This window comes from Pelodiscus sinensis, chromosome 8, assembly GCF_052426305.1.
Source record: "Pelodiscus sinensis isolate ZL-2025 chromosome 8, ASM5242630v1, whole genome shotgun sequence".
NCBI classification, from domain to species: Eukaryota; Metazoa; Chordata; order Testudines; family Trionychidae; genus Pelodiscus; species Pelodiscus sinensis.
The window spans coordinates 59,611,054-59,633,623 of NC_143059.1; the positions used below are offsets into that span (position 1 = coordinate 59,611,054).

A 22,570-nucleotide genomic window follows, 5' to 3' on the forward strand; every position below is an offset into this window, starting at 1 on the left:
TGTAAATTACACTCAGCAATTGGAGTAATAATCTGATTGAATGAAGACAGGTTCCCCCGCAGCAGCCCTCTCGCTCTCTCTTGTCAAGCTGAACATTAACAAGCTGGCCAGGCCTGAGATAAGCGGAAAGACTATTTCTCCACCGTGCAGTTTTTCCCCTGGTGGAATGCTAGTGGCAACAGATTAACAGGTCACCGGACTGGGTCTGAGAATTGCTGCCAATTACCTTGTCTTTGCTTGTTGCACTCCAGTCTAATGGCATCATTTAACATGCACTTTTCTTCCCACACCTCTGCTGGTGACACCCTCTAAAAAGCTTGATTGATAGATACGTGTGTGTATACACATACTCGAAAAGAACTCATCGCTGAGTAGTCAAACAATCTTCTCCCGCCACTTTCTCTGTCCCCCTCTCCACCCAGGACAATCTAATCAGGTTTATAGAAAGACTGTTTGTTCAGGGTTCTTAAAAACCTCATTATCACGCCTTCAACCTGTTCAAACAATGAATCAGTGGCAGATAAATTTGGAGCCAGTTTACAGAATCTCTCTCTCCGCCTCCCCTTCACTCGTTTGGAAATGAACCCTCCTATGGTACAGCCCGGTTTCCAACTTCTCTCTCTCTCCTCTCCCCTACATTCTGCTTTAATAAATCAGTCCCCAGTCAAGGGCGGCTGCAAGACTAAAGGAGTTTAGCCCGTGCTTTCCCCCCAGACAACAATTACGGAGAGAAGCACATCTGAATAAACACAGGATCATTTCCTCAAAGAGCTGACAGGCCTTGCGGTGGCGCTGCTTTAAATTCTTGGACCCCACTTTTTTTTAATTTCATAGAAATCCATAACTACATTCATTTGCCAAACGGAATCAGAAACGTCCCAGCGAACAAGGGAAGCCTGATAAAGGGGCACACGCACTGAAGTCTATATGATGGGACTCCTTGCTCTCCCCTGCCCCTCAGACCCCAGCAGCCTCTCGCTTCCCAGAGGCTAGTTGGGCCCCAGCATTCCTCAGGCTCGTGGAGAATAAACCAGTTGGTGTCAGCAGGAGGATTCCTTGCAGGCGTGTATCGATGGGAAGGGGAGCTGTCAGCCACGAGGCAGCGATTTCACCTGGGGTGATCTGGCCCTGAGGGAGGACAGACCGCCAAGCGGGTGTGCAGGGGCAGGCAGAGCAGGGGTGTGCGCCGGGGTCAACTGTGAGCTGACCCCGCGACAGGGGAGATGCGCCCGGCTCTGCAGCCTGGCTGGCCAAAGGGACAATCGGCTCCGTCCCAGCACACACACCCCCTGCCATCTCCCGGCCCAGACCTCTGAGTGTCCCTCCCCGCCCACGTGAGCCGCCGCCTGCGGGTTTCCAGAGCCCGGAGCTGGCGAGCAGGGGCGAACGAGTCCGCTCCCTCCCAGCGCAGCGCAGCGCAGCGCAGCGCGCAAGGCTGGGGCTTGGCGACCCAGTGCGTTGGCGCGCGCCCCGTGCGAAGGGTGTAGGGCGCGTTCCCAGCGGCCGGCCTGTGCTGTTGTCAAACCCGCCTAGCGCCTAGCGGTGCAGCCAGACCCGCCCGCGGAGGCTGCAGGAGCCAGGCCAGGGTAGCTCAGGTGGAAGGAGCGCGCTCGGGAGTGCGCAGAGTTGCGCCGCTGCGGTACTTCCTTGCGGGGCCTGGCCCGTGGCAAAGCAGGACACCTTCCCGGGCACCGGGCATGGGTGAAAGGAGGAGCTCGGTAACCCTGCCGTGTGCACGCCTCGGTTACAGGCTGCCACTCGCCCGGAGGTTCCAGAGTCGATCCCGCTGCAATGGGCGGGCGTCCTTTTGCGCCTCTCCATCGCTTGCGCTGTCGAAGCAAAGACGCTCTGTGTCCTACGAACGAGGAGCGCCCATGTCTGGGATCGTTACTTTGGTCCTGGGCAAGATACCTGCGCTGCCGTAAGGGAAGCCCCCGCTCCCCCCCCCCTTCCGCGCTCTGTTGAGATCAAAGAGCAAATTATGGTGATTGCCCCTGAAGAAGCTCTCCACGTAATGCGTAAAGCGGCCGGGCGCCGCAGAGCAAAGCGCTGTGCGCAATGCTAAAGGGGACAGACACAAGTCTGCAGCCTTGCTCCCGCGAAGGAGCCGTGTTTCCTTCATGTTCTGCCCCTCTGGCAAGCGCTCTTTGCCACCCACCCAGGCACCCCGCGGCCAGCCCATATAGTGAAGCGGCCCCTGCCAAGGACTGGAACATTCACTGAAGAGCCGCAGTCAAACCTCGGGTGGGGAAGTTTCAAAGGATCCCATTTAACTGCATCCCCAGAGCGATGGGAGTGGGGGGGGGGGAATCTCCTTTTTCAGTTGCCTTGAGAACTTCCTGGTCGCCGCCCCCCTCCCTCCCCATCATAAACCCTCCTCCTGGTCTGTGTCTTGTATGTTTCGCGAAGAGAGTCTACTATAGAGCACCCAAACCAGCTGCCTCTGTCCCTACTTTCACAGAGATGGAAGGTCGGAAAGAACCCGGATGGGCTCCAAGCCTGAACCCCTGCATGGCACAGGCCTGAGGGTTCCCTCCTCCCCCTTTAAGCCCCGTAGAGAGCCCACTTGTTTGTGGTGGGACCAGAGCGCAGTGCCGTGGCCTAGCAATCGAATGACAGCAATGGACGGGGAGGGAGTTGCACCTGGGAGGGGGGCCAGTCTATTTCTTCTCCCGCAGTCGGCGGGCAAGGCTGGATGGCTGGGAGCGATCACGGAAACCTCTGCAGCCCAAGCGTTTGCTGCAGGTTCAGGGTGTAACGAAATACCCGGGGAGAGTAAATTGAGGGAAAGTTTGATCGCAGTTGAAATAGTTACCATGACAATGGGAGTGGTGGTGAACACACACGGAATTAAGTTGACAAGGGAAGGCAAATGTCCATGGAAGTCCATGGTGGGGTGAGAAAGCCTGTTTCTCCAGGGGCTGGAGGGAAAGGGGTCTGTCTGTCTCCTCGACTTGTACCTGCCAACGGGAGGAGGCAAGCAGGATCGGGTCCCCGTATGGTGTTATCGCAGAAGAGGCTGAGGGGCACGAACTCGGTCCCCTTGCACCTCGAATTAGTCTCTTAAAAAGTAAATGACCTCCTCCGAGCCAAATCTAGCTCCCATTGGAGTCAACGCGACTCCAGGTGGAGACGGATCGGGCCCATTGGTGTTAGTATAAGAAATATGCCATAGAGAGAGGCATATTCTACTGCTTAAATGCGCCACATTTTAAAAAAATCTCTGGGTGCTTTATGTACAAGAAAACGGGCCGTTTCTAACCAAGGCACCGGTACCGCAAATGAACACAAGATTCTTGTGACGTATGTAGGCATTCATTATACAGGTAACATGCAGAAAGCCACCGCGATAGACATCTCTTGACTAGATACTTCCCACTTCTGTTTCTCTTTCCTTGTTTATACGGATTTTGTGAAGAGCCTGCCTTCAGTGTGCTCGAGACTGTACAAAAACACACCAACAGTTCCCGAGCGAAGCAGGTAACACTGGATATCCCCCTTAGCATTACAGAACAATGCTAACTCACATCTTTCAGGTAGCCGAGTTAGTCTGTTACAGAAAAAAATAACATATGGTCTGGTAGCACTTGTTTTGTTAGTCTTTAAAGTGCTACCAGACCATTTGTTGTTTTTTCACATCTTTCAGGACTCCTAAGAATCATGTCTTTGGTAGAGGCCGAGCCTTTGAAAAGTGGGGGGGGGGGGGTTCTTTTCAATATTTTGGCAAGGTGGCTTACATTTCCCGGAGCTTCTCCAACTTTTTAATTACTTAGCTCACGATCCTTCATCACATGCCCTATGTCCTAGTGCTTTACATTTTCACTTTCTGTCACACTTCGACCTTGAAGTGACCTTCCAGGAAGGAAGGAAGGAAGGAAGGAAGGAAGGAAGGAAGGAAGGAAGGAAGGAAGAAAGAAAGAAAGAAAGAAAGAAAGAAAGAAAGAAAGAAAGAAAGAAAGAAAGAAAGAAAGAAAGAAAGAAAGAAAGAAAGAAAGAAAGACTGCTTGATATTTTAGCAAAGTGTTGACTTACTATTATTTTTTCAATTAAAAGTAACCTTGTTCTTATAAAAGGGTTAATTTTAAATTTATGGCCATCACGTTTCAATATCTCTTTTCGTTCTTGTTTTCGTACCTCTACAGAATCAAACCTAATGACACACTAAAGAATAGATCTCTTTCCTATATTAAGAACGCCTTGAAAGAGTCCAAAAATATTATGACAGTGAAACGGTGAATATGACACGAGAAGAAATCTCGCTGTAATAGGTTTGCAATCTAGCTTGAGTTCCAAATATCTCACAAAAGTAAATAGCACCACTATGCCAAGTAAAATAACTACGATTATCTAGATTATGAATGAGATCACAGAGTTTATCTAGGGAGATCTCACTCTAGCAGCCCGCAAGAATGCACTTTCTTCCCTGGCTCCGATAGCAACTTGCTGATCTAATGACAGACTAATGATCACATTTAAATTCTCTCTGTATCCTGCCCTGTCCGGCCTTAAGTAGAAAGTCTGGACTCTATGGATTCTGTGTACACCGCAAAATCACATGAAGGTTGTTCAAACAATGTTAAGGCTATGAATGAAACCCACGAAAGCAAAGAAATTCAGACCCTTTTCTTACTTCTTGGGTGTTTAGACAGTCAAACACATTAGATTTCCCAGTGTTTCCAGCTCATCCAGTGTCTGACAACTAAATTTCACATTATATCGAAGTAATTTGTGCAGTGTGAGGTTACCTATCAAATGGACCTGACATTATTTTGAAATGCAACCTTCAACTGATTTTGACTTTAAAAAAAGATATATTTGTATGCCAAAAGAAAGATAGCTAGAGGGAAAATGCCATTAATACTTAGCATGATTTGCCCCCTTGATTCTCCCTGGCTCTGAATGGGAGACTTCAGAATGTTTCAGATACTATTATTTTAGTTTTATATTCCAGATGATACAGACCAAGGTTTTGTAAAAGTGCTAACGATGTGTAGACATTGCATTTTCAATAAAAAAAATAGAAATTGGTCCTGGTTTTACACTGCAGTAGCACAAGAGCATTTGAAGTCAAGGCATTGATGGTTTTATTTTAAAGCTAGCCGAATAGAATTCCTTCCAGAGTTAAAAATTCACCATCTTTTTAAAAATGGGAACTGACGGGGTTCTTGTGGACTGAGCTCTTCTTTGTGAAATGTTTGCCTCCAACACATTTCACGGCCAGGTTTTAAAATCCTGATGGATGTTTACTCACACACAAATGACTATTAAAACTATTAAAGGCCCTTCTTAAACCAAAAAAATCCAGGAAATTTAGATTGAGGACTAACGCTCAATCCTAAACTTTCCACATTGTTTATAGGTCTTCTATAGGCACACATCCGCTCCCAAACCTAAAGACGTCAGTAGCAACCTTTTCAGCTGAGCATTTCCTTGCTTTTCAATCCTTTGGGTTTTGATCTTACATGTATTTTCAAGGGATGCAATATTTCATGAAATGGCATCAAAAAATCGACACTCCCTTCCTAAAGCAGTCACTGAGGAGTCACCACTCTACAAAATTATACACTCCCCGTAAATACTTACGGTGTTTGACCTCATTTTCAAGTAATCGCTTGACAAACACAATTTGTGAACAAATCCTTTTTTTTAAAGTTATATGCTCCAGTGCAAAAATAAAAGCATCTAAAAGACTATGACTAATGACTAATTAGTGGGCAAGAAGAGAGAAATCTCTCGAGAGCCAAGTAGGAGCCCCTCGGAAAGTTCTCTTTTAACAAGTAAAGCTCCCAACACCTGATTCTCAGCACAAAGGAGAACCGTGGAGATTGGTGGTTGTCCTCTAAAAACTAAACATTCTTTTTAATGCTTCAACTTCTTTCCCGTTTTAAAGTTATTCTCTTGGTCGTTTCTTTGCACTGGTGGAAAAAGCCGGCTTGGGCTTTGCGAGAAAGAAGGGTTTTACAATAAAGTGAAGAGCAGTGGTGTGGGGGGAAGGGTTGAAACCCGTGGGCATTTGTGGAAAAGGGTGTTTTTGAAGACATCAAAAAGAAAAGGCATAATGGGATGGACACTACCTTCCAATGCATTTTACACGGCTGGTGACAAAAACCCAGGACATGCACCGAATGCCTAATTACCCCCAACCGAAAATTCCCTATCTAATTTGATATTTGGTGCTCCGCAGAAGCTAGCCTTCGTAAATAATATACAAAGTAAGAAACCTAATCCAGCAGGCTAGAATGTTTAATTCATCATTATGCGAGCTAATTGGAAGGTGATTATATGGTAATTGCTCATTAGTGGTGTATATTTATCGCTGTACCTTATGTCAAGGCCATGGGAATTGTGTAGAGTCTGTTCTCTCATTTCAAGGATCAGTTTCAGACGCAGGAGCGAAGCAGGCTAGATCAAGTTCTTCCTGACGTCAGGTCCAGCCAAGTGCAATGGAGCCCGGGACTATAAATATGAGGCGGGCTCCCCGGGATCAGAAGGGTTAGAGTAAGGGGGAGGTGGTGCTGTTGGCGGAAGGGTTAAGGGCGCACCGGACCCAAGTCCAACTTTGCACGGCCCAGTGGGGTCCAAGTGTTGGAAGGGGGCTAAAGGCCCCTGGCTCAAGGAGTGGCTAGTCGGGGCTGTCCTGCTGGAGGAGGGGGATGGGAGAGCTGCTGAGGGGAGGCAGAGGAGGAAAGGGGTGGGGAGGATGTTAATGGCACTCTCCTGCGCCAGGCACCTGCGAATGGGAACGCGGCTACCTGCAGACCTGGGGACAGGGTCTCGCGTTCTGCTGGCTCCGCGCGGCGGAGGGAGGGCGCCCTGACATGCATAGCCACGCGCAAGGCTGTAGGTATTGGAGACCCTACCTAAATCCCAGCGCCTTCTCCACGTTCTAGACATGGGCTCCACGGGTCTTTGCTTGTAAAGGGGAGGAAATGAGCCAACTGAATCTCGTGCCGCCTCGGACCCGGGTCGGGTGACGCTTGACGAGGGCTAGCTCGGGTTTCTAGTTGCGCCGCTATTACAGCGAATCTCCCCCGTTGGCTCTGCACACTGGAGGCGCGTTCCTTTGGCTGGAGCTGGGGAGAGAGGCGCTTTGCGGGCACCCAGGTCACTCACGCCACTCGTGAGCTGGGCTGCGCCGGGTGCGAGGGCGGATTGAATTCAGAGGCGGTGTAAACAACACCCGCCGCCTCGCCCGCCTCTCCGCCACCCCCCGGGGTTAGAATTTTCCAGCTGGCTGGGCAACGCCCAGGACCAAACTCCGGGCTCCCGCCAGGAGGCAAAAAAGCGCCGGGAAGGGGCTCCCCGCCACCCCGCGCAGCTCAGCCCCGCGGGGACTGGGGCAAAGTGGACGGTGCGGCGCAGAGACCGGAGCTTGCGGGCTCTCCCAGGCTCGCCAACTTCTGACATCTCGTTTCCCCGGGGGCGGCTGCAACAGGCGATAATTACAAAAGGCCAATTTAAAAAAAAAAGCGAGCGAGAGGCGCTGCTGATTAATAGCCCCTGTCGCTTTCAAGTGTGACAGGGCCTGGGTTTTAATGGCTGAGAGGGTCCCACCAGGCGAAGGCACCGCGAGGAGCAAGGTTACGGCGAGGGGTCAGTAGGTTCTCTAAACTCCCACTTCCACCGCACAGCGGGGACTATTTGGAGAAGTAAATCAATTGATATATTAGCTCTAAGTGGTTATGAAACACCGGGGCGGAGGGGGCAGGGGATGGGAAAGATCCCGCTTATCAGGGAATCGGATCTAGATGGAGCTGTCATTTCGTTCCCATTTCCTACTAGCCAGCCGGGTCCTTTTTGCTAATTTCCGTCCAAGTCTCCGAAGTGGCACCGCGATCCATCAGCGGAGCGGGGAGGGCAATAAACGGCGCGTAAATGAAAGGCAAAACGCAGCCCCAGCTCCAAAGGCTGCCGCTTTCCCCCGGGGCAGCGCTCGGTGCTTTTCAGCTGCCCGCAGCGCGCCGTGGTGAGTGGCAAAGCGGAGGTGGGGAGTGCGGAAATCACACGCACTTCACAATCCGTGAGCCGTCGTCTGAACCGACGTGCGCTCTCAACGCAGCCTAGGCCCCGCTTTTGTGGCACGGGAACCGCCGGGGTTAAAAACAAGGGCCCAGATTCTGACCGCAGTGACCCCGGTGCAAAGCCGATCCCCGAGTGATCCCAACGAGAGTGACTCCGGATTTACACTGAGAGCCGAAGCCGACACAAATGGCTCCTAAAACCTATGCTCTAAGCAGCTTGCACTGCAAGCTTCCAATTCCTGCTGCAAACGATCTGCTGACCCCCTCCCCTTCCAGCAACTGAAGCAAAATATCCCCTTCCCGGGCACTGAGAAATGGACACCACCGGGGTCTCGGTTCGCGAGAGCAGTAGCTCTGGACACGCGATAGGTTTGCGGAGCCTTATGAAAGCCACTTTGCAGCCATCTCGCTTGCCTGCAAAACCCACAAACCACTGCCGTGTCCGCACCCTGCAGAGTGAACTTGCCCTGAAATCACAGGAACAAGGGTGACTTCCTGCGCGCTGGGAGTTCATAGGCGAGAAGGAAAGGCACGCATGGCCAGGTCTATGGGAGTCTGGCTCTACAGTCCGGACACACCTGGCCCCATCCCCGCGAGCGCTCTTAACACGCCGTTCGCTGCAATTATAAGTGCCCCTCCAGACTGGGACACCCCGATATGGAATTCACAGCTCGGGCGTGTTCTCCCCCTGCAATCCGCGCTCAGTACAGAATAAATAAAATATTTCACTTGCGCCAATCTACGAAGCAGTTAAAAAATCCTCTTAGAATTTCTATTTTCCCAAACACCATCCTCTTTTCTCAGCCACGTTAATGTAAAAATACAATTTTACAAGCCCGGTCGGAGAGCATCTCACAAATATTTATATTTAAATGTTGCCTGGCACCCAGCGTCCACATTCGACTCTCTAATCCTGCCACTTTAAAGAGATGAATTAATAAAGCAAATGAGGGTCTAATAAGCTGACTGTCCTGTCTATTGAGGCAGGGGGAGAGAGACTAGAAAGTGCGCCAAATTTGTTTGCAGTGGATCAAGGCTAGCCGCCTTTGCTTCACTTTCTTTATCTTAATTCCGACTTGAAAAGATATAATTATCTAGTTTGAACAGAGCTGCTATCAAATCCTTCTTTAGGCAGGGAAGGGAAAAGCTGGAGTGGGTTGCAGTGTTCTGAGCCGCTCGGTGTTGCCTGAGATAGTGAGTAATGAAGTTGTGGAGTCCTGAGATACAAAGGGCATTAACCTCATTAGCATGAAACCTTTTCTTCTAACCATTGTGGGACCCTTTCAGACTCCTAATCCCCCCTATTTTCAAAGCTTGGTTTGTAATAAAGCTTTTAGGGTTTTTTTTCAAAGCTAATGGCATTCTCTGAAGATTTTATTGCTGTTACGCTACATAGGACGCTTAATTTTTTTTTCTCTCTCCCTTTCCTTGCGGTGGAAAAAAAAAGTATATAGCTCCTGCAGAAATAAGCCTTTTATCAAGATGGGAAACAATTTATAGAAAGGCCTAATTCTGCTGTTTCACTGCGATCTATTTAATGTTCGCCCATTTGCATGGGTTTGAAGTAGAACTCAAGCGAACTTGGGCGAGTGACGGGAACAAATGCGCCCTGCTTCAAGATCTGCACAAGCAGTTGTTTAGGGGTGGAAACGTCACACGTTTACTGGGGGAATAATTATTTAGGGGAGCTGTCTTGGGGTTTATATACAAGGATCTCTGCATTGAGACACGCGTCTCGCCTTGCCTGGGTCTCTAATATTTGTAGCTGCTCTGAATGGAAAGTGACTACTACTGAATAAGGAGGAACGGCGACTAAAATAATAAAATCGGACTTCGAAAAAACAACAACAATGGCATAGTACCCTATAATGCCTCCACGTGCGTGGAATGTATAATCTTAAATTTTCAAGGCAGGATGTTTAACAAAGCTCGTATTTTCGGGATGCATTGTAACTTCGCCTTATCACAGTGTAAAGGGTAGTCAGATTGTCCTAAATTATGTCCAACTAGCCCCCCTGGATCCACGGATTAAGAGATTAAAGGAGACCACTGGGCAATGCCTCCTCTTTCCCCTTCATATTCCTGGTATGATAATTGCCTAAACTGATTTGCACTTTCACAAAAGCTTGCAGGATTCTTTGTAGCTCGAACAGAGCAGACGAGGTTTCTCTATCAATGGAAATAAAACTGATTAATGCAGTCTATCAGGCTAAGGAGCAAATGAAGCATGAAAAAACAACTGTGTACCCCCAGAAAACCAGCTAGTTTCCTCAAGGATTGGTTGCAACTCCCTCCCCCCCCCCCATCTCCCAAACACACACACTTTAATGTTAGAGTTTTAACTTTTTCCTCAGAATCGCTCCCCCTGACAAACATACAGCCCGCCAACTGGTCGCTATACAACATCTGTCGTGTCCTGATTTTCGAAATTAAAAAAAAAAACTTAAAAAGAAAAGTCAGAAATCCCGCAAAGAAAAAAAAGTTAGCAGATACTCCTATTTTTTTCAACCGAAAGTTGGCTGCTATCGGCTGATTTATTTCTCTATTGCTCTTTTTGCATTAGAAAATAAAGGTGGCTCTGATCTCTGGGTTATTTTGTTTTAATGTTCTAGTTAGTAGCGATTGATTTAACGAATACAAGGACGGTCAGTGCACCGTGTATGATGAATGGTTCATTGGGGCCGAAATTGACATGAATGGTTGGGGCGTAAAGTCGCTACAGTAACAAAAAAATAAAATAAAATGAAATAAAAATAAAAAGGGGGGAACGAACCTGCCAGGTTCAAAAACTTGGGAAATATTTCTTAAAATTTTAGGGCATATTGATAAATCTTTATTGACAAAATATTGACAATGACATACTTCTTGGAAGTATATAGTGTGTTAGAATTCTAACAAATTAAACACAAAACACAAAAATATTTACATTCTGGTATAGAAGACATTAAGGAAACATTTGTCACTTTTTAGTAGCTCAATAATCTTGGAATATTATAAGCTCAGTGCTTGAAACTTGCCTCCAATTAAGATGGTCAATCCATCCTTTATTTAGAGTCCTTTACATGGCTCCTGCCAGGTTTGGAAGATTTGCCAATTAGGGACCCTATCCTCAAACGTGGTCATTGGACTTAAACCCAAAATTAAGCTTCATAATGGGAATATTAGATTTTTTAACGATTTTTTTTCTGCAGCAAAAGTCAAAACCATCCCCCGCCCCATACCACCGTGTTGTCCATTTGGGAGGAACACTAGAGTTACTGCTACTTCGTTTAGCTTTCACAATCACGTTGACGCCAGAAGTTATCATAAAAATGTTTACAGACTGCACATTTCTCGTAATATAAAATTAAAAAGCACACGGAACCTGTCTCAAAGGGAAAACAAATCACAATTCATTTCTGTGTTGCTGCCCACGCGGCTTTACACACATGCAATTCAAGTTTCTGAAACAGGTGTGGTTCTGGGCTGTGTGTGGAATTCTCTGTTAAAGACTGGGCAAACTGGGAAGTGCAACATGTCCTGTTAGGTTTTGTCGTTATTTTTTGTTTTAAAAGTGGACTGCGAGAAACGGAATACCTGTCAATCATCTTGTCTCGGCGGTTTGGCTTTGATTGACAGATCCCCCTTTGCCAGACTAGTGTCAGCAGTGCCACATTTTGGATCTTTCGCTCGCTCGCTGTCAGCTGCTTCCTAGACGAGAATTGCATTTTGATGAAGCCTTTATGTATCTTCCCTGCAACGCCACTTTCTTGTCTGTGATCCTTTTAACACTTTTTTTGTTTGGTTGGCTGAAAGTCCAAGTGCCAGTCTTTAATCGTCTGAAGTGACGTCTATTTCTTCTGGACTGGCTTGTTTGGTGGCAATTCTCCACCGGTTAATGTGATGAGTCCCTTTTTTCTTCTGTTGTGAGTCTGAACCTTCCTCTTCCAACTTTTGTCGCTTGAACTTTGTCCTTCTGTTCTGAAACCATACTTTTACCTGCAGGTGGGAAACAAAGTTGGGGATTACTTGGCTGGTTTCACTTTAGCACCCCCAGAAAATTGGGGAGCTCATTCCACTGGTTCCCTTTGGCGATTTCTGTCCCCTTAAGAAATGTTGTATGAACAGAAAAAAAAAACTAAGTCTATTCTCGTTCTGTGTTTTCTCAAGAGGCTGAAGAAATCTACTGGAAAAGGGTCCGGAATTCTGAGACTGCAGATGTCTGTGTATATATCTATAGCGTATGTGAGTCTACATAGAAACAGCCATTGGCGGTTTTCCCGTGTCTATACAGGGCAATACGACGAGAGAAAGTGTGTATGTCTCTACACGCAGACAGTGCAGTATACCATAACATGCACGTATATAGGCCACCACACTTTTATACTCTTTCTAAACACACGTACACTGCATATAATAACTATGAGTTTTCCACGCACCTCATTACACGAGTAGTATTTAGTTTGGGGAAAACAAACTGAGACTGTCTACAATCAGTTGCACATAATCTTTCAAAAGAACCAGCTACTCCAGTCACAATAAAAACAAATCACCAGAACGTCTATTTTTTACATGTCCCCATTTGAAGTGGCTAGTAGTATTCAACCTCTGGGAAGGGATCCCTTAAATTGCAATTCATGTACACAATTCAGGCCCCTTGGAAAAGATTTCTGGATACATCGGTTTAATCGCTTTTTGAGAGGGGGGAGGAAGTGAGTGTGTATGGAAACATCGGCTTTTTTCACATTCGGGATCAGATCTACCATGGAACAACTATTCGGACAGTGACACTGTTCAAACGCCTTTAAACATTATATATATATTTTTAAGAGATGGCGATCCTTTTAAAATCCCAGCAGGGCCTTTATTTTCCCCAGGGAAGGAAGGGAGCAGTATTCTGAGCATTTTACATGCGCCTCCTTGACAACATTCCCCCCCCCCCCGCAAAAAAAAGTAGGAAAAATGGGAAAACGGAGACACTTTACATAACGGCTGTTTGTGTCAGTGGCGTCCAAAAACGATCGTATTAAAGCGAACCCTTCAAGATCCGTAAAAAAGGCCTCTCTGGAATTTGTTCCGAGTCGCATAAATCGGACTCAAACGTTCGGCAGATGACTTCAGTCATTTAATTACAGATAGTATTGATCCAGAAGTTATCTCCAGAGCTGGGCACGCTCCTTGGAGCGGCCAAAGGTAAACACGTTAAAAAAAAAAAAAAAAAAAAAAAGCAGTTCAGGGTCTGGTTCTGTCTGAAAGTGCCTGATAAAGGCCTCAGCAAGGAGGGGGAAAGGGAACTGGAGCTTTTTAATAAGCTGGTTTAACCCGCTTCGCTGGCTCTTCAGAACAGAGCTACTCCAATGCCAAGCACACATCTCTGCTGCATTTTCATATTCTCCAAAAGTCTCCCATTAAAAAGCTGAGCGGGGAACAAGGGGTGAGTTTAATTTGCTTTGAGTTTGCTAATTGAAGGGGAGGACGGTTCATTTCTGCACGCTGATCTCCAAAAGGGAGCTCGTTTGTCGGGAACGAGGGGTTTGACATCTGGACAAAAGACCCCGACCAGCTTCGGAATCAAGCAGGACAAAGACCACCTTAAATACAGCTTTCCAGTGGAAATAAGCCTGTGACCGGCCCCTTGTTCGGAGAACCTCATAAAAGTGGCGATCCCTTTTTATTGTTTTGTGAGGGAGACATTTTAAAACAAAAGCTCCAACCTCTTTATTGCTTCCCCCCGAAAAGGGGAAAAAAAGTGTTACAACTTAATCCGCACAAGAGAGCGTTACTGTTTACTGGGAACTTTGAACTAGGCTGCGACTGGAGATGGGGGTTCCCCCCCCTTAAATACTGTAGCAGAAACAATGCCTTCCGAAACGCCTCAGATGAGTCTCCCACATCAGCCCCTCCTCCCCCCACAACTCTCGTATGACTCTAACCAAACCGCGTGAAACCTAAGAGAGCCGAGCAGCAGAGTTCAAGAAGAAACTGAAAATCTCTCTAAATAACCCATCTGGCTTTAAACACACACCTCAGACAGTTCCCAAGCGCCCTAAGTACTAAATGGCTCGTCCACCCCATAAACTCTTACGGCTGGACCGCTACGAAGTCTCTGAAGCAGACTCCGCCTGGCATGCGCTTCAAGGAACCAAGCTGTCTTGACAATTCTCAAACAATTCAATTATTCCAATCTGTTTCCTTCCAGCATCTTTGATGCACGCCCAAATCATTCCGAGTGACTGAAACAATCTGTCTGTGGTGTCATCGGAGGCACTGCTTGCTTTGCACACATCCAGTAAGATACAGTTGTAATTGTCACTTGAAATATACAGAGCAGCTAAACAAAAATACCCCGCGTTAAAATGCTGGATATCAGCCAACCGACCCAGAGAGAGAGAGAATTAAAGTCATTTGGGTTAGTGATAGGTTTATGTTTAATTTTCTTTAAATCTTCTTTCTATATTAGTTATATTCTAATTTTGCCGGAGCTCTCTACAGGGATACAGTGATAGAAAATGTGCCTTGTCAACTATGTCCCTTTCCCTAAAATAAACAAGTTTGCTGAAATCCAAATATAACTCAAACGGGCACGACAATCCCACAGAATGGACCGGGAAGTTTTCCTTTTGAAAATGCAAATCGAGATGTTTGATACTGACACTTATGTAATAATTCAGTGATCATCTTAATGTATTATATAGACAGTCATCATTTAGATGTGAGTGACCACAGATAACCCCCAAGGGGCAAAATTAACTCTGGTTTACTTTGGACATTATTCATAATCATCACTGAAACGCCTATAATTTTTAACTGAGGTGGATCGTTCTAATAAACAGGATTAAGTATTTTTATATTAACCAGGCCATCAACCATTCGCTGTCTATGTTAGATTAGAAGCCCTGTATTTGTAGAACAATTGCGTATCTTTTACACTGCGCCTTGGAGTTTGCCGGGGTATTTTTAGTTGCATTATTACACCGACCATACTGGACTCATGAAGCTTCCTGTGCCCTTACCTGAGTTTCCGTGAGGCTGAGGCTGTGTGCCAATTGTTTCCTTTCTGCTCCTACGACATAGTGATTCTTTTCAAAGGCATGCTCCAGTCTCAGTAACTGGGATGGCGAAAAGGCTGTGCGAATCCGTTTGGGTTTCCTGGCCAGTGCGTTGTGCAAGAGGAAGCTCTCTGGGCTGGTTTCATTCCCTGGACAACAGGGCAAAAACAAAGGTGAGCAACACACCTTTCCATAAACACCCTCCATTGGCATTATTGGCTCCTAGCGTTACTTTCTCACTGTTATCCAGTGGGGGGAAAGTCGTACTCGGTGCTTTTTTTTCAAGGTCCTTCTTCATATAACTATTTCCTTCACCGAGTAGAAATAAAAGGGGAGTTCCAGAGCGGCACAATAAATTAATCAAATAAAATCCCCCCTATCCGTGGTTTACAGATTAATGGATGCCATAGCTGTGCTACTTGTTTATGGTATGAAGCGGCTCACAACTGGGTTTCGATTCAATCGATGATGATATTTTACACCTTATCAGAAAGGCAACGCGAGCAGCTATTCTAATGCTTTCTATTCCGCGGGTGCGCAAGTGTGTGGTGATCACTGTGCCAAACATGCGTCTGTTCAGAGACAGCCCCATATTCCTTGGGGCTGATGTTCCAGAGGCTTGGGGTTATTTCCCCCCCCCCTTTTTGGTTTTGTTTTAAACTGTGTCCTTTAAATAGCCGCGCGCCGTCTTTAAGCCGACCCAGGCACTACCGTGTACCTGCAGTGCTAATGCCCGAGAGGAGCTGGTTACCCTGAAATCTTTATTTGCCAGCCCCACGCCACTGCAGCAAGAGTGACACATTTTCGTTATAAGGCACAAACTTTGGGGAAAGAAATCTGAAGACGCGTTTTGCGGACGTGAAGGGGTGCGGGGGTTGGCTGGTTGCTGTCCCTAAGACCTATCGCCATTTTCCACTCATTGAAATCATTTCTTGCGCGGTTACAAAACCGCCGAAGAGCCAGCGAGGTCCCGTTCAGTTTTCTTTAAAGATCGCTCCATGAGGAGCCTGAGCTTTCAACCAGTCTGTGGCCCAACACTGGGAAATTCCCGCCTGCTCTCTACCAATCGGCTGGTAACTGTGACAAACAATTTGGTCAGCGAAACCTGTAATTTTATTCTGAGAGGCTATAATCCGTTTTGAACCTCGTCTCCCATTCTTCAGAAAAGCTCTCGCTCTCTGCCGGGGGGCGGCCAGGGTTGCATTTTGCAGTCTGGAAAACAGGCTGCGGCTTTCAGAATAAACAAGAGTGGGGTTGTTGTGTGTGTTTTTTAAAATGTCTTGAACTGGTGAACGCAGAAAAAAAAATCCACCACAAAAGTGAATGGAACATAGTCGAAAAGAAACCCGATCTTTCTTTGGGGGAAGCAAAGCTGTTAGCAAAGGGTTAACTAACTGGGGCAGAGGGGGATTTGTTTATTGATTGTGTGCATAAGCTTTGGTTATTTTTTCCTCGGCTGGTTATTAATCATTTGGCCACTTTACGGAATTGCAATTGAAAATTCCTCCTCCTCCCCTCCAAAAAATAATACTCTCTCTTTCTCATCTGTGTTCGTTTTCCTTTAAGGCAACAACCGCTCACTTTGTTGCATTATTACTATTATTTTGTTGCTGTAAACAATAGGAAGCCATGGATTTTTTTTAAAACGGAAACTCTTCCTCGCGCCGCCTCTGCGGAGCTCTGCTGGCCTGTCCAGGGAGAAATAGAACGCGAATACTACCGGGTTTATGCCTTGTCTAAACGACATTTGATGTTCCCTGCAGCTGTGTCACTGTGGGTGCCTCTGGCAGGCCTTGATCCGGAGCATGGACAATGAGAGTCCTTTGAAAACGTGCCACAGATGTTAGAGGGGATTTTTTAAAACCCCCACAACTTCAGTGACTGATCTTTAAACCACTTTAAACAACCGCTACCCCCCGCCTGAGCCTGTCCGGCTCCCCCTGCCGCCCCGCACACACCCTGTCCGCTGACAGCTCAGTAGCGGGGCAAAGAAAAATCAGAGACAATTCCCCCAACCGGAGCCAAACCTGCGCCCAGTTTGGGGACTTTGGCTGAGCTCTCTGCTCCGGACTCCCCTCTTCGCTTTTTACAAGGCGCCCTCCGCTCCCTTCCCAACGGACCAGGTCCTGGAGTTTGTACCGGTCCAATTTCACTCCCAGGCTTTCCAGATTTCCTCTCCCCTTCACCCCCACCCCCACACTGCGGGTGCTGGGACAGAGTGGATCCGGGGCGCCGCGGGGCGCGGCTGGCCAGGGAAGACACGTACCTTGGAATCTGTGGCCCAGGTAGCGATATCTGTGTATTAGCCAGGGGTAGAAGGTGGAAGGGTCCCTTTGCTGCGAGGCAAACAGCGGGTGCGGGGAGTGCGAGGAAGGCAGGGGGTGGGCGGCCAAGGCGTGGGGAGGTGGGACCGGGTGCACCGGCACGGCCGGGTTCGGCGGATGGGAGACGGCCTCTGCAAAGACCAAGTCCGGGTTGGTGTAGACCCCTCTGCCGGTGGAGTGGAAGCCGTTGAGGAAAGGGTTCATCGGGCTGGAGTTGGCATAGCTGAGCGCCGCCGGCCGGATAGGGTCCTCGGAGCGAGACGCGGGCAAGGGGCTGTCTTTGGCCACCAGCGACTCGATGGTGAAACACCGCTTGGGGGTGGGCTGGAACATGCTGCGGCAGCTGGAGTCCCCCGGCCAAAGCTCTGTCGGTCTCTGGTGCGCGAGGAGCGAGCTCCGCAGCCCCCTGCGTCCGCCCGGAGCCGGGGAAGTTTGCAGCGGGGAGTGACTTCAGGAGGGCTAGATACACACATAAATAGACAGGGGCTGGCGGAGAGGCGGCGGCGGCTAAGCAGCACCCGAAAGGGAGAGAGACACACACCCCAAAAGAAAGTTGCCGGGAGAAGTTTCCCTCCTGCGGAAGGCGGCCACTCTACGTCCAAAGACAATCCATGGAGGTGATCGGTCCCTTCCCAAGTTGTGCAAACGATTTGTTAGTTCATGAGCCTAATTAGTGCTGGGATCACATAAACAGCTTCCTCTGAAGCCTGGTAAATGGCTTGATGATTGGTCGCTATTACTCGCCTGGAGGTTGAAAGGGGGAGACTCTTTAAAGTGCGTCAGAGAGGGGAGGCGAACTCCGGGAGCTGGGATCCTGGAGGGCTGGATCCAGGGCCCGGAACGGAGTGCGCCTCTTGCCACTCGCTCCAGAGTGCTGGCGTCTCCTCCTCTAGCAGCAGAGCCTGCCTTCCCTCCCGCAGCCCAGCCGGGGGCAGCTAAGGTAGGTAGGAGCCCAGGGATTTCCCACCTCTCCGGCTGGGGCGGGAGGCGCTCGGATCGGCCATTGCTGGAGTGGATTCGCTCCCATGCCGCCTGTCAGCAAGTTCAGCCATGCCCCTCGCTCGCCCGCCTCTGCTCTCCCCTCATGCCAAGGTGTTGCCAACGTCCTATCTGGGGCGCATTGCTCCCCCAAAAGCCGAACCACCAGGGGATTGCCTGGGTTCCGCACGGGGTACCCTCACCGTCAGAGGATCCGGCTTTGAAATCGTTTACAGGGGGAAACGTCTGGGCTAGTTGTGTGTGTTGGTTGCGAACTTCCTGATGGGCGATTGCCTCTCCACCACAGTGGGCACAAAGCAGGGCAGCCCGGCGAAGATGCTTGCAGTATGCAAAACTAGGGCAGGCTGGGTTGGTGCAAGGAGAAAGGCGAGCAAGTCACAAATCCCAGCCCTGTCCGTATTTTCGAGATTACCTTTGGGTTTGGGAATGATTTTAGGGCCGCGTTCTCCCGCTCCTATTGGCTGGAGCTGGAGAATAATTATGATCACATCCTAATCCTGCTGGCTGCTGCTTACTGTTTATTGGTAGTTAAGGATCTATTATCTATTCATCAGCCTCCTATTTTTGCCAATTACATTCTTCTAAAGTGAAGTACCAGCAGGTATTTTGCACATTTACAATTAATGATAAAAAAATCTGGCGTGCTTTAAATCTATTACGCTGCTGTGTAATTTATCTTAAAGATGCAGAATTGCTAATGCAAATGAGAGTTTCTGTTGAACTAGGGGTTGGAAAAAGCCTTGCAAAAGCAGCCTAATATTTCCTTCTGTTTTTTCCTTTGAATACAACTAATCGTTTACGCTATTGTGTTAAATTATTTTACAATCGTCATATGGACTGACACGCTCCTTTTCCAATAATTAGCGAGTTTAACTCTCTTGACTTCCTTTTATGCACTGTCTGTGTTTAAAATAGTTGACTCTTTTGCAGCTCCTTGGTATTTTCAGAATAGCAAATAGGTAGAATTTTGTTACATGCATTTAACAAACATTAATGTGTGTATACATATTTACCTATGCAAAATGTACACTATCTAGCTAATTGTAGATCTGTTATAACAATATTATACACATACATACCTTTATAAATATGTTTGTGTATAAAAACATACAGTAGAGTTAGCATGGCTGTAACACAATTCAGTTATTAGAATTTACATAATTTGTTAAAGTTCTACATATTTGGATAAATCTTTCTCCCTCACATACGCTCACACACACACACACACACTACGATATATACGTGTACATAGATTGTACTGTAAACATGCTGAACTTCGTTTATTTCAGAGGTAGGTTATGGTTTTCTTTTTCTTTCCTAGCCTAGTTGTATCCTCTGTGTATTTGATGCCCTTATGTTGGGAGAAGGAGTCTTCTAACTTTATTTTTTGCTTATGACAGCGACACTCTGTATCTCATAAAGCGCTGTTATGGTGACTGTTACAGAAATCTGGGTTCCTTTTTTGTCGATTAAAACCAGCGTCGTTGGCAGAGGACACTAACGATGACTGTGAGAATGTGTTTTTCGGTTTAACTGAGCAGGGGTTTTGATCATTGTTACGGGACATTACAAATAAAAGGGACATTTCTTCTTGCTCTTTTAAAAACAATCTCTCTCTCTCGCTCTCTCGCTCTCTCTCTCTCCCCCCCCCCCACCTCCTTCCGTGTGTGTTTAAAACCGATTCATGTTTACCTGAGTTTTCAGGATGAATCTGCCTTTGAATGCCCTGTCATTCTTAGATGCTAGGACCTTAGTTCCATCCATCCAAAATTACCAGGATATTTTGAAAACAGCAGCAAAAACCTCAGCTCTGTGTGTATGTGTGTAATTTACACGCAAAAAACCCTATGGGGTGAAATGTCTTTATGAATTATAAGTTATCATCATTATGTTAGATGAAGACGAGCTATTTAGTCCAAAATTCCTCCCTTACGGGGCCCTTTTCGCTCGGCGGAGGAGGCTGTGGAGTCGCTGCAGGCTGTAGCTGATAGCAGAAAACCCCAGTGGGGGGACAAGCGGGGTAGGAAAGGAGAAATCTCCGCTTTGATTCCCAGATTTCGCACGGAAAACCTGATTCTCTGGTCCAACAACCTTGGGGTCCGGTTTTCCTCTCCTTACTCAAGGGGCCTCCAGAGTAGAAAGTCTGTAGGAAGCCTCGGGCGGGTAAAGTCAGCGGGGTTTGCCAGATGTAATTCCCTTGTCCCTCGCAGCTGAGCCTTTTATTTTTAACCCCCTGGAGCCAGGCCGGAGTTGTGGGCACAATATTTCATTAACATTCTTCGGACCTGGCTTCGGAATCGAAGGGCAAGCTGATCTGAAAGGCGACCGGCCAAACAGATTATTTATATATCTTGTTTTCTTTTACTTTGGGGGAGGAAACCACCTTCCCATTTAGTGTTTAAATCTCCCTGTTCAGAATCCTGGGCGTACATGTACACTCAGTTAAATTGCAGCAAGGAGGTTAAGGCTGGACATTAGGAAAAACTTCCTAGATGTCAGGGGGGTTAAACACTGGAATGAATTGCCTAGGGAGGTTGTGGAATCTCCATTACTGGAGATATCTAGGAGCAGATTCGATAGACATCCATCCTGGATGATCTAGACCGTACTGGGTTTTGCGGTGAGGGCAGGGGATGACCTTTCAAGGTCCCTTCCAATTCTAGTGTTCTATGATTCTAAGGTCTACGTCCATGTGTGTGCATACATGTTTTAGGGCTATATCCACTACATAGCTAGAGAAAAAGGGAGAGGGCGAGAGAAAGACTAGATGTACCGCTTAGAAACTCTGCCTGTGACTTGTGAGTGCAACCCTCTCTCTCCGGGTAACACCTCGAAACTCTTTATACTGCCCTCCCTTCTGAACTTCTCCTACAGAGCTTGTTGCTTCTTGATTGACTCTTCTTGATGTTTTCTTGGCGTAGAAGAACAGAAAATCTGGCACGGACCCCGTGATAACAATCCACGATTTGCTTAAAATATTCTTCAAGGCAGTCTAGCTCGGAGGGAGTGGTGCTCTGGATTTGCAATCGAATTACATGTCTGGCCTCCACTGCATTAGTCTTGTGTTTCCAAAGTATGCTCATCTCTCAAAGCGAGAGCCAAGGGGGGGAGGGGGCAGGCCTCGGACCTTTGCCATGGCAGGGGCATGCGTGTTGTTTATGAACTGAAACGGGCTGAATTTTAGCAAAGCGAGTCTGTCTCCCCGAGTATGAAACCAGTTCTTTGTGTTCTCAGCTCAGACCCTTTGGCGTTCCAAGTTTTTCTCCCGTCGAGTGGTGCTGGGGAGTTTCGGTGACAAAGTAAGTTTACGGTGCCGGTGAAGGGGAGAGGACAATTAGTTGGCTAAACACACAACTTATGTCGGGTATATGAGCTCTAAATATCGATAAATAGATTTCAGCGTGCCCCCAGCCCTTTAAAAGCACATTAAGCGGCGTAATCTATGGTAATTCATGCAGCCAGCGCCTGTACCGTGGAAATAATGTAGGACAGATCACACGGAAAGGGGCCTGTGTCGTGCCGAGGAATAAAGGGGACAAGTTACTTATTAAAGGAGAGACAGCGTTGGGAGGCGACAGTTTAATGCGCCGTGAGCGTAGTTCGCACGGGCTTTATGGACACAGGGTTCGAGACCGGGGTGCTGGCCCTGGTGGCTCTCTCTAGGTCGGTGCGGTCTGGTTTGAATCAATCTCCTGAGGTAAGCAGGTGGATTCCGCTGGCAGGGCCCTCCCCAGGTTGGCTGGCGGTTTCAATGGGCGATGATCCCTGTTGCGTTGATGGGCAGCGCTAGTAGCAGAAAATAAACACGCTGCATTGCTAGCAGCACCCAAACTGGAGCCCAATCTGAATGGGAGCCGCTCACATGTGGAGAGGAGCCACTCCCGCCCCATAAACAGACACATACACGGATGTTTGCAAGGGGGAGCCATGACAGAGGCCTCTGTCTTGCTAGTTCCCACGTCTTTGGATATAAACAAATCACATTTCAATGCGCCGAATTCTGCTCTGAGGAAGGTTGCTTAAGCCAGTGGAGGATGCTAGGGCGATTCCTGGGCCTGACTTCCCAAGCGATTCTGTATTGGGTTTCAGGAACCTGGACACATTTGTTTAAAACAGCCTGGGGGAGGGGAGGCTGCTCTGTGATTGTGAATATTTGTACAGACTAATAAGAGCACCCAAGAAACCACGGGGCCCTATC

General features: G+C 47.7%; 1 protein-coding gene and 2 long non-coding RNA genes across 5 annotated transcripts in view; 1 reads left to right on the plus strand and 2 right to left on the minus strand.

Moving 5' to 3' along the window:
• Positions 1 to 10,305, minus strand: part of LOC112545835 (uncharacterized) — a 163,586-nt gene extending 153,281 nt beyond the window's left edge. The window contains exon 1 of the long non-coding RNA XR_012905691.2: positions 6,323 to 10,305. This is a non-coding gene — a long non-coding RNA (uncharacterized LOC112545835). The remainder of the gene's footprint in view (positions 1 to 6,322) is intronic.
• A 526-nt stretch (positions 10,306 to 10,831) lies between these two features.
• Positions 10,832 to 18,085, minus strand: EMX2 (empty spiracles homeobox 2). 2 transcript variants are annotated; one of them, XM_006111380.5, is made up of 3 exons: positions 17,316 to 18,076; positions 15,014 to 15,198; positions 10,832 to 11,999 (listed from the first exon to the last, which is right to left on the minus strand). In XM_006111380.5, the coding sequence occupies exons 1-3, from the start codon at positions 17,704 to 17,706 to the stop codon at positions 11,832 to 11,834; spliced, it is 744 nt and encodes a 247-aa protein (XP_006111442.1). In that variant the 5' UTR covers positions 17,707 to 18,076; the 3' UTR covers positions 10,832 to 11,831. The 2 variants fall into 2 exon arrangements, with proteins under 2 accessions (XP_006111442.1, XP_025040283.1); XM_025184498.3 differs by lacking the exon at positions 15,014 to 15,198 and having other exon boundaries at positions 17,316 to 18,085.
• An 89-nt stretch (positions 18,086 to 18,174) lies between these two features.
• LOC102459105 (uncharacterized) overlaps positions 18,175 to 22,570 on the plus strand; it is a 28,568-nt gene continuing 24,172 nt past the window's right edge. The window contains exons 1-2 of one of the 2 annotated variants that reach the window (XR_016350188.1): positions 18,175 to 18,313; positions 21,607 to 21,671. This is a non-coding gene — a long non-coding RNA (uncharacterized LOC102459105). The other variant, XR_016350189.1, reaches the window with a different exon arrangement.

Bases quoted from the DNA above. Each gene is read 5' to 3' on its own strand.
- EMX2 (XM_006111380.5), bottom strand. From the start codon at position 17,706: ATGTTCCAGCCCACCCCCAAGCGGTGTTTCACCATCGAGTCGCTGGTG. The intron at 15,199-17,315 runs GTACGTGTCTTC...CCTGTTGTCCAG, and splicing joins CCTGGGCCACAGATTCCAAG to GGAATGAAACCAGCCCAGAG. The intron at 12,000-15,013 runs GTAAGGGCACAG...TCCCACCTGCAG, and splicing joins TCAGCCTCACGGAAACTCAG to GTAAAAGTATGGTTTCAGAA.